Source organism: Canis lupus, chromosome 5 (assembly GCF_048164855.1).
Source record: "Canis lupus baileyi chromosome 5, mCanLup2.hap1, whole genome shotgun sequence".
Classification (NCBI taxonomy): Eukaryota; Metazoa; Chordata; class Mammalia; order Carnivora; family Canidae; genus Canis; species Canis lupus.
Window position 1 is genome coordinate 85,552,635 of NC_132842.1, and position 15,854 is coordinate 85,568,488.

The window sequence follows — 15,854 nt, forward strand, 5'->3', positions numbered from 1 at the left end:
GAGACCCTGTCTTGAGCTTCTCTTTGCACCTCACTGGGGTGCACCTTGCCTGTGCTTCAGAAGGATTCAGGAGCAAATGAGAGCCAGGAGTGGAAGGGCAAGGTCAGCCTGACCTTCAGCAGATGCCATTCCCAGTGCACACCACCCAGATGAAACGAGAAAAATACATCGTTGGTGTCCAGTGTGCTGTAGTGAGACTAGAATGTGTTAAGTAAGGATGAGACAATTAGCCACATAAAATCAGTGAAGCAGAGAGAAATGATATCATGGAAATCAGCTGCATCTTTCCAGTTTTCCATTCTTCCTACCTGGTGCCCAGCAGCTGTTCTCCTTTTTACTGACCAGACATGCCCCTGTTCAGTAGAGCTTTAAATAACCATGGTTTGAACGTCTGTGGTTCAAAAGAAAGTAATAACTAGGCCGAATTTGATCAAAGTCTGGCATGAATTTGATCAAAGTTACCCCAGTAAGTTCAAAGGACCGCCTAGGAGCAAGGATACCAAGGCTCAGAGGTCCCCTAGGTTTAGGCATTTGATGTGGGTTTTTGTTGTTTTATTAAATAATACACTAAAATGTGTCATGGAAATTCAGCCTGGACAGCCTCCATGCACACGCCCCATTGGGAAAGTGCCACTTTTTAAAGACCTGCAGTTTGGAAGTCATTGCTTGAACTTCCAACGATGCAGGCTGTGGGCCTTTCAAGCACCCTGAGAACAGTGTCAGATTCCTAGTGTCTGAGGATGCTGAGTCGGGCAAAGGACATCACCCTCCTGGGTTAAGCTCCTTTCCTGCTGAAATGCTGTCCCCGTGCAGAGGTCCCTTTTCCCTCGTGAGCATGCTCTGATTTTAAGGTTACGTCACTTGCTCTTCTGTTTTCAAGCCACAGAGTGCCACAGCGTCACTTGATCACGAGAGCCACGAGACAAGACCTTTCTTATTAGAGTAAATGCAGGGAGGCGTCTATGCTGTCTGGGACTCCACTGCCTCCTAAATGTGCTTCTGGGGGGCCTTGCGCACCCCTCACTTTCTAGTGGATGTGTGGTCTTGCCTTCCCTACTGCTACGTATGTTCTGCTGGTGCACAGACTTGAGGCCGGCAAGATGGAGGGGGAAGAAATAGAGGCGAGGCAAAAATCAGGAAATTCCAGCCTTCAGAGGAATAATAACGCTTTGGCTTAAATTGCCCAAGAATCGCCTACCCGTGCACATTGGCTGATGTAAACTTAATGAAAGTACACTTGTGGCCTCCCAAATTACAGACTAAATCTTGTTCTATTGAATATAACTCTAACAGAAATCTCTGGGTAATAGCAAAGTGATTTCCCAGCCTAAGCTGGGTAGAATGGCCTGTTTATTGCAAACAGTATTCAATATTGCTTTAAATTTCAATGTAACATAAAATCGTTTAGATGATTGTCTCTTTGTTTTTAAGCAAGATTTAATATAGGTTTCTTAAATAAGAGCATATAGTGTTTCCCTCAAAGTATAGCACTAACGGGGACAATTATGCAATATTATTGTTTTGGAGATCCTTTAAGATCTTGTGTGTGTGTATTTTAATTAAGGGGGGAAAATTTTTCTATTTCTAATATTTCCAAAAGATATATCCGATGAGTGATTATCAAGCATAAGATTTTGGTTAATACATCCTCGAAATTCTTTATCTTTTTCCAACAAGCTATCTTAATTTTTTTTTGAAAGATTTTACTTATTTATTTGAGAGAGAGAGAGAGAGAGCACAGGCAGGGGGCAGACAGAGGGAGAGCGAGAAGCAGGCTCCCCCCTGAGCAAGGAGGCCGACACAGGGCTCCATCTCAGGACCCTGAGATCTTGGCCTGAGCTGAAGGCAGATGCTTAACTGACTGAGCCACCCAGGCGTTGCGCTTTTAATTTATTAAATTTAAGTGTTTCACAGGAACTCTGACCTTTAATATATACACCAACCTTAACCCTGACCCATATGCTTTGTCTTTCTTGTGATCAGATACCCAGTACCTCCAAGATACCATGAACCATGTGTTAAGCTGCGTCAAGAAGGAGAAGGAACGTACAGCAGCCTTCCAAGCCCTGGGGCTGCTTTCCGTGGCTGTGAGATCTGAGTTTAAGGTCTATTTACCTCGTGTGCTGGACATCATCCGTGCAGCCCTACCCCCTAAGGACTTTGCCCATAAGTAAGCATCCCTATTATGATTTCACCGTCTGCCCCATTTGGTCGGAGAGAAGGGATGCTCCAGCCCAGTTTCCATGGAGCTTAAGCCCATTCTCTGCATCATTAACCTTCAGGGGGTAGCATATCATTCACCGCCCAGCCCTTCCTTGGTTGGGTGCCAACCTTTTTCAAATGAAGTGATGGATATATAAACATTTGGGGAAATTGGATACCCTGTGGACACGTTAGGTGCCAGTGCTGTTTTCAATATTGTTATTAACTGGGAATCTCCTAGTTTTGCTGTTTTCTCTGGCTTTCAGAGGTCTTTTGATGTAAGACCTAAAAAGAGAGCCTCTGGACTGGAACTGAAGGGAACTAATGGTCCCTTTTTCCTGATTGCTGAAGTTGGGTGCAATATTCCACCCTTCAGAACCTTTAGGTGAATAAAATACAAGAAAAACCCTCAGTGCGCAGCTCAGTGTTGATCAGAGCTGTGTTAGTAGCAAGGATCGTTCTGGTGACAGCATAAGCCTCCGCATTCTAAAGCCCAGCCTTCTCACGGTGGGGAGAAGGATTTCTTCCCATAAGATGGATGCACCCTACACCCTGGCCCTTGATACACACATCGGTTTGCTTCCTAAATAGGTTCTTTGGCCAGCACCGCACTAATTGGTGCCTTGTGTGCAAATTCCGGAAAGGGGCCCCTTAAGACACACGACTGCCATCTGCTGGATTGTTGTTAAATTCAAGTCTCCAGTGTCTCCAGTGTCGTGGGCCCCTAGAGTTGTGCTGTCAGTTCCCTGCCTGGATCACCTGCCCTCCTTGCCCCAAGGCGATTTTGAGGTGGGGCATCACACCATGTCATTGTGTCTGAAGTAGCCACGTTTTTGGTCCTCTGCAGGAGACAGAAGGCCATGCAGGTGGATGCCACAGTGTTCACCTGCATCAGCATGCTGGCCCGGGCAATGGGGCCGGGCATCCAACAAGATATCAAGGAGCTGCTGGAGCCCATGCTGGCAGTGGGACTGAGGTGGGTGTCAGAAACTCGAGCTTCTCCCATCTTAGGTAGTGTGAGCCTTGACCCGCAGCATCAGGACGGCACTGAGAGAGAGCTGTGCATGGGTGTCTGCATGGTAAACTGGATGGGCAGGCGAGCTCACGCTAAACACACAGGCTGGTTTTTGAATCCTGGTTCCATCTCTAGTTAGCTGTGTGATCCTGACCAAGTTATTTGACTTCTCTGAGCCTCAGTTTTCTCACCTGAAGAGCGGCCACAATCTCAGCTCCCATTGCCCGGGGTTGTCGAGGGGGTTAAGTGAAAGAATTGATGGAACAGTCACTCTGGTCTCTGGGTCTTGCACATAAGAAGTCCTCGAGCGATATTTGCAGGTGTTTATGTTACCATTGGGAAACTGCCTAGCTTTTCTCACTTGCATTCTCTTAAGCTATAAAGTAAGAATAATGTTCTCAGTTTGCTTCCCAGATTGTTTATTGAGCCTTGGTCTTCTGCAGTGTCTAGATTATATTTAGTAAGTCCTGGCAAAGACTAGAAATCTGTACATTGTTTGGAAATCTCTGACTAGGCCAAGAGAATTCAGGACATTTCTATTTTATAGTATCCTTTGTACTTTAAAGACCACGCAGGGGATCCCTGGGTGGTGCAGCGGTTTAGCGCCTGCCTTTGGCCCAGGGCGCAATCCTGGAGTCCCGGGATCGAGTCCCACGTCGGGCTCCCAGCATGGAGCCTGCTTCTCCCTCCTCCTGTGTCTCTGCCTCTCTCTCTCTCTCTCTCTACGTCTATCATAAATAAATAAATCTTTAAAAAAAAAAAAAAAAAGACCACGCAGTATGGGCCCAATCCCCTCTCTGACAAGGAGGGTTATTTCTTCTCAAGAACAGACAAACGTCTTGTGCAGCGCCGTAGGTACCTGATTTCCTTCCCCTTAGCCCTGCCCTCACTGCTGTGCTCTACGACCTGAGCCGTCAGATTCCGCAGCTGAAGAAGGACATCCAGGATGGGCTCCTGAAGATGCTGTCCCTGGTCCTGATGCACAAACCCCTCCGGCACCCGGGCATGCCCAAGGGCCTGGCCCACCAGCTAGCTTCCCCCGGCCTCACAGCCCTCCCCGAGGCCAGCGATGTGGGCAGCATTACTCTTGCCCTGCGAACTCTTGGCAGCTTTGAGTTTGAAGGTAAGGAATCACAGCCATTCTTGCCAAGATAGCGAGTGTTCCCGGGAACCCCAAGAAAAGAATGAGGGCTCCTAGAATTCCGGTGTCTTGCTGGGGATCCTGGAGACACCGGGAGCTGATCCTGTAGTGGCTCAGCCTCCAAGCTCTTTGCATGTATTGTTGATGCCTCTTCGTTTCTTTCTTCCATCCTGAGTTTGAGGGCAGATGGTGTTCAGGGAAATTATGCATTGATCAAGGAATTAATGCTTCAGAGATGAGAAGGTCAGAGATGGAGCCCCCCGAATCCCTCCCCTTGTCCATGAAGCTGAGATGGTATTTAATGCTTTAAAATGTTTAAGCTGGAGACTTTTAGGTGTTTCATTCCTATGGCAATGTGATTTTCAAGAGTGCTGTACTGTGTAGTTCTGTTTGGAGTTCTAAGCTGCAGATAAACCCACATCAGTGCCCTAGGGAGATTTATTCAGGAGAGAAAAAAATGGGTACTTTTGAAATTTAAGATCATGTAGGTGGTATTGCTCAAGACTGCGGGGAAACAAGCAAGTACAAAAAGTCTGAACGTGCCATCTGAATGCTTACAGCCGTCTGTGGTTTCCCTCTTGTAGTTCGTCCCTTGCATTGATCAGCACCCAGGATAATTTATGTCTAATGAATAGAAAGTAGCTATATTTAAACCCAGCCTACATCAGACTCTCTTTTGGTATTCAAATCTGGGGACTAAAATAGACAAGGTAAATTTGGTCAAGAATTGTTCTTACTCTCTGGGAATATAAAAGTTTGGGTCAAAATAAAACAGAATCATTCATTCTTTGAAGGAAATAAAGAAAGGATTAAGATGGGGGGGTGGGAGGATGCCTTTTTTCTGTCTCTCAGCTCCTCCGCCTCCCTTCCGCCTCTGTGCTGACTGGAAACCCATTTGTTGCCTTTTTTTAAAGAGAAGAATTCTGGGTCAATATCTTGTGGAAAATTGAATTCGTAACCATGAAATGAAAAATGCAGCTAGCAAGTTGTAGACCTACCAACCAAAGCCGCAGCGTTTATTTTGTTTTCTCTCTGCCTCTGTATCCAGGCCACTCTCTGACCCAGTTTGTCCGCCACTGTGCGGATCATTTCCTAAACAGCGAGCACAAGGAGATCCGCATGGAAGCTGCCCGCACCTGCTCCCGCCTGCTCACGCCCTCCGTCCACCTCATCAGTGGCCACGCTCATGTGGTCAGCCAGACTGCAGTGCAAGTGGTGGCAGACGTGCTCAGCAAACTGCTTGTGGTTGGGATAACAGATCCTGGTACGGTTTATGAGACAGGAGCAGTCCGTGCGCCTGGGGCAGTTGGAATTAGCCAGTTTCATTGCATGGCTCTCTAGAGACTCAGCCTCAGCAAGCCGATGTCCAGCTGATGTCTCTGCCAGAGCATTAGGCTTGGCTACTCTACCCTACTGGTGTAAAAGGATCTGTCTTTAGTTCTGTTGTCTTTGCTCCTATGAGTAGAGGAAAAGCTGACAGGTTAGATGAGAGAAAGGTACATGGCATCCTCTCACTAGGCCAGAGGCAGTGGGTCAGAAACTGGGAAATGACCAGAGGGATGATGGCATTGAAGAGGCGTTCAAAGGCGAAATTGCTCTTGCAGACCCTGACATCCGCTACTGTGTCTTGGCGTCCCTGGATGAGCGCTTTGATGCACACCTGGCCCAGGCAGAGAATTTGCAGGCCCTGTTTGTGGCCCTGAACGACCAGGTGTTTGAGATCCGGGAGCTGGCCATCTGCACCGTGGGCCGGCTCAGTAGCATGAACCCGGCCTTCGTCATGCCTTTCCTGCGCAAGATGCTCATCCAGGTAATGGTGTGACCTAGAGGCAATGGGGAAGAGCCGTTTGGGGAAAGACAGATGAGGACAAGGAAGGGGAGAAAGATCGAGATACCTGACAAAAGCCCTGTTTGGCTCCAAGGGTCCATGTTTTCCCAGCTTCTTGGCAGCATGACCCCAGGGGGCCTCTTATCCCAGGCGAACGTCTTCTGCAGCTCTTTTCTTGTTCCTGGCAAGTCACCAGAGGTCCCACTCCTTGGCCCTCTCCACTCGGTCTGCTGCACATGGTGTCAGTTTTCCTAGCACCTCTCTGTCCTTCCACTCTCCTGCTCTTGCTGAGTCCAGGTCAGGCACAGAGGCCAGGTTTGGGAACAGTTCCAGCACTGCTTCTTGTAGTCATTGCCCTGGTCTGTGGTCCCTGGCTTTGGTTCATAAATCACGTCAGAGGCCAAACTAAGCTGCTGGACTAGAGTCAAAGATTGAGATTGACCTTGCTGCTCTGTCTATTAGGAATTTTTTTTTAAGTAGGCTCCACACTGAACGTGGGGCTCGAGCTCGCAACCCCAAGATCAAGAGCTGTATGCTCTACCGACTGAGCCAGCCAGGCGCCCCAGGATCTGAGCTAAAACCTGGCTCCCCAGTTTTTGTCTCCACCTACCCCATAAATTGTCTGGCCTCCTTGTGATTGGTGCATGGTCCAATCCTTCCTGCCTCGAGTTATTTCCACCCAGCTCTTCTGGGTCTCACTGTGGCTCACCCAGTCCTTTCCTGTCCCGACTCCACCCTGTCTCTACCTCCTCCTCTGCTTCCTGACCCACCCACATAAAGAACATAAACACAGAAAAATGATTAACACATGTAACTTTCATCCTAGAGAAACATTGTGTATTCACAATCCATCGAAGGTAAAGTGACTATTAAGTCATATTATTAGTCAATAAATTAGAGGATTAAATTATGTTGGAATCTGTTTCTTCAAGTGTTGGCCAAATCCTGCTTTAAAGCATGATATAGAAATATCTCCTAATGAGAATATTAGCATGTTCGTTCAATCAATAGATGTTTGGACATCTACCACGTTCTAGGTGCTGCCGGGCCCTGGGAACATCCGTGAACAAGCCAGCCGTGGCCTGTGTCCTCAAGAAGGTTACAATAAACTGTTGGGCTATCAGGCCATCTCATTGTTCTGATTTTGGAGAATGTGAAGCACCGTTAAATGAATTTACCGTGTACTGAGCTTAGCCCTTGAAACTCCGAAGTTTTTAATTTTCCTTGTTTTCAAATGTGGATACACACCTTCCCAAGTCACCTTGCACATTTTCATGCCTTGGTAAGGGACATTGCCCAAATGTGCTTTAAGTGGCCTTTTCTGATGCCTGGATCATCAGAGTGGGCATTGGGTATTGTGAGGGCACAGTGATGCTCTCGGCTCTGGAAGTGAATTTGGGGATCTTTGATTTGGCCCTTGGTGCTCCAGAGATCTGTGCTCTCCTCGCAAATCCTGTTTCCTCCCTGCCAGCCATCTCCTGGCTCTTGTGGGTCCATTCTCAGCATCCCTCTCTCTCACTGCTGTCTTCTGTGACGGAGGAAAACAGACTGCCAGGGGATCCAGAAAGTTAGGATTATTAAATGAATAACCTAAGACAAAATATATTATTAAATCATAGACTCCTCTGGGTAGAGAGTTAGCATCTACTTTTCTCACGGTCCAGAGATTTCCTTCTGGCAACTTCAGCTCGCCAGAAATCTGTCTATATTAGGTTGTTTATATCTGTGTCACTATGAGTAGGACATGTTGATTTGCTGGTATTTTAAGGATGTCAGAACAAACATGTTATTCCTTTTCATTAAGGTCCAAGGGGATTTGATTGATAGAATCCCTCCTATTTGGGTTTATCTAGATGTCCCTGAAACCAATACTGAGTATTAATATTTCTTTCAACAGCGTAGCTGTTCTAACTGTTCTCTGGTCCTTTTGTCATTATTTATAGGCTCTTAGTGATTTGCTGCCCAAAGATTTTCATTCCTTGTTTCTGCAGACTCCTGCTCTCACTGTCCCTGTTGGTTTTCTTAGTTCCCTGTGCCGCACTGTGAAAGCCATGCTCCGGGACGACTATGGGACTGTGGGGGCGGGGACTGGTTTCCCACAGTCCTTCCCACTTTTGCTGTGTCCCCGACTGTTTGCCTCCGTGGAGTATTCAACGGCTACTTGATCCGCGGTCCAGTTCTGGTTCCTCCCTCTAGCTTCTTCTTCAACACACCGTTCCTCTCTAGAGCTCCCTCTACCGCCTGGGCTTTCTTCCCTACAGATTCTGACAGAGCTGGAGCACAGCGGTATTGGAAGAATCAAAGAGCAGAGTGCCCGCATGCTGGGGCACCTGGTCTCCAATGCCCCCCGGCTCATCCGCCCCTACATGGAGCCCATCCTGAAGGTAACTCATGGCAGCTGGAGACACTGGCACTTTCTCTCCAGGTCACCCTGTGTCACCTCCTTTGGGACAATGGGAGTGTTTCGATAGGTAGCATCTTCGGCCCCAGGCTCAGGGTCAAGGGCCACATGAAGCACTCTCAGTGGAAAATCAGCAAAAATCTCACCAGTTGACGGAAGGGCTCCCCTTATGAGAGATAAGATGCAGTGCTTCGGGCACATGATCAGATGCGCTTGGAAAGAAGTAGGTAGATAATGGGATAAAATAGTTCCCTCAAAGGGAAGAAAAAATGAGCTTTAAAGTCTGAATGTGTTAGAGGCATGTGAAATCTTTCAAAACGTAGGTGAATCTGGGCAAATGATCAGAGATACCATTTGAGGAGGCACAAGAAATGTTTTTAAATCATGGTGTTTCTCAGCTCTCTCATGTGTCTACGTGGGCTCACTATGGAGAAAAGTTTTAGAATCCACATTCTGTAGAAATCCTGGATTCATAAATAACAGTAATTAAGCTACAGTTGAAATGGTCTTTCGGGAATTTTACTTACGTAAAAGGTTTCTAGTAGATCCTGTTCTGCATTCATTTTATCATACCTTCTTTTCATAGGCTTTAATTTTGAAACTGAAAGATCCAGACCCTGATCCAAACCCAGGTGTGATCAACAATGTCTTGGCTACAATTGGAGAATTGGCTCAGGTAAGGGGACAGCAGCTTTTTTCCATAGGATGGAAAGAGTACTGTTTAGCCTCCAAGGAAATCAAAGTACTTCTTCATTTCATCATTTCTCATCTTACCTCCCACCTTCTTTTTCGTTTTGCAGGTTAGTGGCCTAGAGATGAGGAAGTGGGTGGATGAACTCTTTATTATCATCATGGACATGCTCCAGGACTCCTCTCTGTTGGCCAAAAGGCAGGTGAGTACTCCTTCCAGACTGAGCAGAGCAGTCCCCTGCGAGGCCTGGGCCCTTGCCTCTCTTCGTCACTTAGTGTCCCCAGCCAGTGCCTGACCCAGAGCTTGACACCTAGTGGGTACTCAGAAGTATGTGTTATGGAAAATGAAGAAAGACCTGGAGTCAGAATTAGCTGTCATCCTGACCGGGAGTCGCTCAGTAAGTTTCAGGGCTGACCCTGCCATTTCCTCCAGATAACAGAAAATCCAGATCATCTGTCAGAACCCCAGCCCCTAGAGGGAAAAAGAAAGCCCGGGCCTGTGGCTGTGGAGGCAAGCAGAGCTTCAGCACTCCCTGCCCCAGCCCTGGCTACTTTTCGTTTGGTCACCAAGGTCATTAGGAGACCAGGCTAAAATTAAGAACAATCTTAATTTCCTTTTAAGTCGGATTTCTCCCATTAATCATTCAGGATGTGAAGGATTGTGTATTTCCTTTGAGAACACTGGGGCTCTTCTTTTGTCTTCTTATCCAGTGATTGTTGCACTGATTTGTGGCCTTGTTTTTATGCCCAGACTCTCAAGGTTCATGGTTAGTGCCTCTACTGGAAACTTCTTTTCTTGTAAAAGTCTCTAACACTTCATTGGAATAGTTAAACAGAGAGTATAAACCATGCTTTCTCTTCCCTCTTGCTGGTTCAACAAACCACATGATCTGTTGCTTGTCCAGGTGGCTCTGTGGACCCTGGGACAGTTGGTGGCCAGCACTGGCTACGTGGTGGAGCCCTACCGGAAGTACCCCACTTTGCTTGAGGTCCTGCTGAATTTTCTGAAGACTGAGCAGAACCAGGGTACACGGAGAGAGGTAGGGAACGTGGCAGACTTGGTTCTTTAAAGACTTTGCTGGAAGAATGGAGAGAGATTGTGGCATTAACATGCTCTGACGGCGTGTTGATTAGGTGTCCTGTCCTCCGTTTTGTTCATACAGCCGGTCGTTCAGGTATGAACTGGGTGTCACAGGACACGAGAGGAATATTCATGAAACCCGTTGTCATCAGATGTTGTGGTGAATGCTTTCTTTTTCCCGTCCCCTTCCCCACCCAGGCTATCCGTGTGTTAGGGCTTTTGGGGGCCCTGGATCCCTACAAGCACAAAGTGAACATCGGCATGATTGACCAGTCCCGCGACGCTTCTGCTGTCAGCCTGTCTGAATCCAAGTCAAGTCAGGATTCCTGTAAGTTGAGGGGAACCGTGAGAGACTTGCCAAGTTCCTGCCTCACAAAGCCCTTGCTGGCTCTGCTTAGAAAGAGCCTTGGGCTGGATAACAAATTATAGCATATTGGCTCACTTCGTGACTTTTGAATGGAAAGTCAAGTTTCCTCTTGAATCACAATAGGGATGCTGCTCCCCGGTGTGTCCAGAGTCCTTACATCTGTCCAGATTCTTTGTCCAGGGTCAATAGGCTAAGCCTGTACCGACTTTTTGGTGCTGGTGAGAGAGATGCGAATTATCACCCTGTCACCTCTGTTCATCTCTCATTCTTTGTTAGCACTTCTTTGATGTTTTCTATCCTCACGGCACCCAAGGAGAAGAGGGTAGAATTTATTCTCCCTGTTGTAATTGCTAGGGAAACCCGAGGCCAGGCTCAGGGGATGGTCAAACTGGAAGCAATCAGAATCCAGGGCTCTCTTTTTCATCAGCTGGTCTAGCCTTGGAGCGCCTCTACTTTTGACAAGTGGCCTAAGAGATTGGGTAGGGTATGGGGCTCTGGCAGATTTTCCTAGACTTAACCCATCGTTCATCAGGGCAGGCTTATTTCCGAAAGAGAGTAAATAAAGCGGTGGCTCTCCCAACTATTCCAGCAAAATGTTGTTTTCCCAAAATAATTTGTTTCTATAAGAACAGTGCTCTCACCCCTGAGCTGTGGAGTCTACACCTCAATAATTTACTTCTAAATTCTACAGATAGAATCCTATCGCTTCTGGTTTGTTCTTCTGTATAGTAGAGAAGCCTAGCTGTGATGTTACCCTGTGGGACCCATGGCTGTCAGGAGGAGAGTCAGCCCGGCCCCTGCAGGTGTCACCCAGTCTCTTGGCTGGTCTCGTTCTTGGACTCTTCAGTGCACTGTTTATCCTCCTCTCACCCAGTCTTTGAGATCCTTGCTGTTCAGGTCAGCTAGCATTTGCCGCTCCCTCATCTGAAGTCCCTAGGGGGACCAAGCAGCTGCTGAACAGATGTTAGCCTAATTTGATTCCCTTTACTTTCTTTTGGGGGAGTAATGATTTTTATTGATGGTTTCAACCACAAAGTTGTCAACTGTAATGATAAACGAAGTTAAACATTGCAATTTAATGAGCACCGGTCATGTACTGTTGTGGTCAGGGTAATAGAAAAGCCAAAAAGTCTTGAATCCTAATGCTGAGAGCCTGTTTGTGGGTTCCTAATAGACCCCGTACTCCCCGTGAATGCTGAACGACAGCTGTTTGTTGTGAGCCAGGTTCTGCTTAAAGCCAGCGACATGTCCTGGATAGCTCATGATTCTCGCCATCACTTTGTCCTAGCCGACTACAGCACCAGTGAGATGCTGGTCAACATGGGCAACCTGCCCCTGGACGAGTTCTACCCCGCCGTGTCCATGGTGGCGCTGATGCGGATCTTCCGAGACCAGTCCCTCTCGCACCATCACACCATGGTTGTCCAGGCCATCACCTTCATCTTCAAGTCCCTGGGCCTCAAGTGTGTGCAGTTTCTGCCGCAGGTCATGCCCACATTCCTCAATGTCATTCGGGTCTGCGATGGGGCCATCCGGGAAGTAAGTAGCTAAAACCCCACCCCGGCTCCCCACGCCCTGCTTCCTACCCGTGCCCTCCTTTGGCTGTTGGGCCGAGTACCTCGCCTCCCCCTAACTCCTGACCCCTAAGGGTACAGGGTCAGTCGGCTGCCTAGTGTCCAGGGTTATCCCCTTGGGATGGATAAACCATGACTGGCTAGGTGGATGGGTGTGTGCATATCCAGAGGTGAGTGTGGTTGTCGGGTAGGATGTCTCACCACGTAGACGTGTGGCCTCCTCATCATTAGATTGAAGCCCATCATTTGTAGTGAGACTGCTACAGGGTGACATGCATACCTCTTAGCAGATCTAACGTCAGCGTCTCCCGTTAGCGCTGAACCAGAGTTTGAGCACACGGTTAAATCGGTCTCTGTTAGATCTGCCCGTGGTAAGGTCATCTGGGGTGTGTGACCATCCTCTTCCCCGACAACCTTTGACCCAATGACCGAGCATCTGTGGAGAATCCCTGCCTGAATCCCTGGTCACACTGGTTGCAAAGTACGGACTTCTAGTTTTACCATTTCTTCTACTTCTAGCAGTGGGCACTTTGTTGTAAGGTAGAACTTGCCACTTTCCGTCTGTCTCTCCCTTTTGCTTTCCTTTCTTTAAACTGCAAAATATGCAGAGTGGTTCTGTGATTCTCTACTTAGGCCACTACTGGCAGCAAACCTACTAAATACAGTTCAAGGGGCCTTTTTTTTTAATACTGATTTATTTATTTTAGAGAGGGAGAGAGAGCGCATGCGCACATGTGTGTGTGCGCGCGAGGGCTGGGGGTGGGGGAAGGGGCAGCTGTGGGGAGAATCCCAAGCAGACCCCCACTGAGCATGGAGACCCAATGCAGGGCTCGATCCCAAGACTCTAAGATCATGACCTGAGCCGAAATCCAGAGTTGGATGCTCAAATGACTGAACCACCCAGCCATCCCTTCAATTCATTTTTTAAATCCATTTTTCCCTCTGTGATTATGTATTCAATGTGATGTGCATATAGAGGAAATAATACCTTTTTAGAAAGTATATTCTCTTACACTGTGCCTGGAGTACAGGAGCGTAGTTTATGTACTCGACCTTTATCAAATTCTTACAAATTCTGATAATTTAAATAAATTTCCCTGGCTTTTCCCTCTAGATAATCCTATAGTCTGCAAAAAGAGAAAGGCAGTTCTAGTTTTTTGTTTTAATCTGTAAACCAGTTGCTACTTTTTCTCATTTACATTTCTGGGACCTCCACTGCAATGTTGATTAGACTCTATGAGACTAGAAATCTTTAATCTTGTTCCTGACTTCAGTGGGACTGCTGTTAAGATTTCCCCACTAAGTAAAATGTTTGCTGTAGGTTTTGGCAGGTAGCTTTTTAAGGGTTATAAATGTTCTCTTATGGTCTTAATTTGTTAGAGTTTTTATCATGAATGGGTATTGGATTTATCAAATGTCTTTGATTTGTCTGGTGTAACAATTACATATTTTTTTCTCTTTTAGCATGTCAATATGTTGAATTACACTGATACATGTTGAAAATTTTTTGAATTCTTGTTTTAAAACCATCATGATTATGATGTATTTCTTGACACATTGAGTTTATATCTAATACTTAATTTAAATTTTTTACATCAACATTCCTGAGTGGAATTGGCCTGTAAATTTTTTTAACTATAAGCTCAAAGATCGGTTTAGCTTTTTTATTTCTTCAAAAACAGTTTAGGGGATCCCTGGGTGGTGCAGCGGTTTAGCGCCTGCCTTTGGCCCAGGGCGCGATCCTGGAGACCTGGGATCGAATCCCACATCGCGCTCCCTGCGTGGAGCCTGCTTCTCCCTCTGCCTATGTCTCTGCCTCTCTCTCTCTCTCTCTCTCTCTCTCTGTGACTATCATAAATAATAAATAAAAAATTTAAAAAAAAAAACAGTTTAGGTCACATTTCTCGAAGAAATTATTCATTGTTTAAAAATGATTTTATTTTTTTATTTATCTGAGAGAGAGAGAGAAAGCACACATAAGCAGAGGGAGAGGGAGAGGGAGACTTCCCGCTGAGCAGGGAGCCCAACGCAGTTTCGATCCCAGAACCCCAGGATCATGACCTGAGCAGAAGGCAGATGCTTAACTGACAGAGCCACTCCTAAGAAATTATTCATTTTATGTCATGACTATAGATTTGCCCTTTTTTTTTTTTGATATCCCATAGAATTGGAATCACGTGGGTTTGTGTCTAGCGTCTTTCACTTAACATAGTAGTTTTGGGGTTCATTATGAATCAGCAGTTCATTCCTTCTTCATAGCTGAATAATAATTTAATGTCATTATTACTCAGAGATAAGTATTTTTAATGTTTCCTATGATTTCTTTTTTCACCACTGAGTTATTTAGAAGTAGATATTTTAGTTTGCAGATTTATGGGATTTTGAATTTCATTTTTGGATCTCTGTTTTCTAACTTAACTGCACTGGGTTTATGATTCTTTAAAGCTTGCTGAAACGGCCTTAATAGTCGAATGCCTGATCTGTTTTGATGTTTCCGGTGTGCTTGAGAATAGCGGGTATTTACTGATGTGTGAGATACAATGTTCCATATATGTCATTAGATTTGAACTTACTACTGTGTTCCTTTTTTTTTTTTTTTTTTTTTTGCATTCTCTTTCATCTTATTTTCTTATCTGCCCATTACTGAGAGAAATGAGATAAAAATCTTCCTTTACAATGGTGGGTTTATTAATTTCTCATAGTTAAGTCAGTTCTGTTTTATATATTTGAGGGGATATGTTAATTAGGTATGTTCAAATTTAAAATCATGGTATCCTCCTGGTAAGTCGAATCTTTTATCATTTTGAAAGGACTCTTTTTATCATTAATAATACCTTAAATTTATTTTGCTTAATTTTAGGATAGCTACACCAACCTTTTTTTGGAGGGTGTATCTCTTTTATTATCCTTTTACTTTAATTATTTTGTGACTTTTTGCTTTAGATGGGTCTCTCGTGATAATATGTATAATAAGATAGCTAGATTATCCCTTTAACGTAGTCTGAAAATCTTTATTAATCAGTGCATTCAGTCCAGTTATATTTATCATGATTGTTGATATATTAAGGTTTATTTTCACCATCTGATGTAGTGCTTTATTTATTTATTTATTTATTTTTAAATTTTTTTTTTTTATTTATTTATGATAGTCACAGAGAGAGAGAGAGAGGCAGAGACACAGGCAGAGGGAGAAGCAGACTCCGTGCACTGGGAGCCCGACGTGGGATTCGATCCCGGGTCTCCAGGATCGTGCCCCGGGCCAAAGGCAGGCGCTAAACCGCTGCGCCAGCCAGGGATCCCCTATTTTTGACCTGCTTTATCTATTTATTTTCTTTTTTTCTTTCTTTTTTGGGCTTGGTTGAGCTTTAATTTTCTTACCTTTGCCCTCTACTTGTTGGCCACCTTTAATTTTAATAAATGTTTTGTAATGGGATATTTCAGTTGTAAACAAAAGTAGACAACTGGGGCGCCTGGGTTAGTCAGTTGAGCATCCAACTCTTGGTTTCAGCTCAGATCACTAGGTCATGGTCATGAGACGAGACCCACATTGGTCTC

The 15,854-nt window shown here is 45.7% G+C and overlaps 1 protein-coding gene across 2 annotated transcripts in view; it reads left to right on the forward strand.

Moving 5' to 3' along the window:
* MTOR (mechanistic target of rapamycin kinase) overlaps positions 1-15,854 on the forward strand; it is a 120,163-nt gene that overhangs the window by 15,655 nt on the left and 88,654 nt on the right. For both annotated transcript variants that reach the window (XM_072828409.1, XM_072828410.1), the window contains exons 9-19: positions 1,984-2,170; positions 3,050-3,178; positions 4,096-4,340; positions 5,407-5,622; positions 5,963-6,168; positions 8,448-8,570; positions 9,174-9,263; positions 9,388-9,480; positions 10,183-10,317; positions 10,557-10,686; positions 12,014-12,264. In XM_072828409.1, coding sequence (XP_072684510.1) covers positions 1,984-2,170; positions 3,050-3,178; positions 4,096-4,340; positions 5,407-5,622; positions 5,963-6,168; positions 8,448-8,570; positions 9,174-9,263; positions 9,388-9,480; positions 10,183-10,317; positions 10,557-10,686; positions 12,014-12,264 — 1,805 coding nt within the window. The remainder of the gene's footprint in view (positions 1-1,983; positions 2,171-3,049; positions 3,179-4,095; positions 4,341-5,406; positions 5,623-5,962; positions 6,169-8,447; positions 8,571-9,173; positions 9,264-9,387; positions 9,481-10,182; positions 10,318-10,556; positions 10,687-12,013; positions 12,265-15,854) is intronic.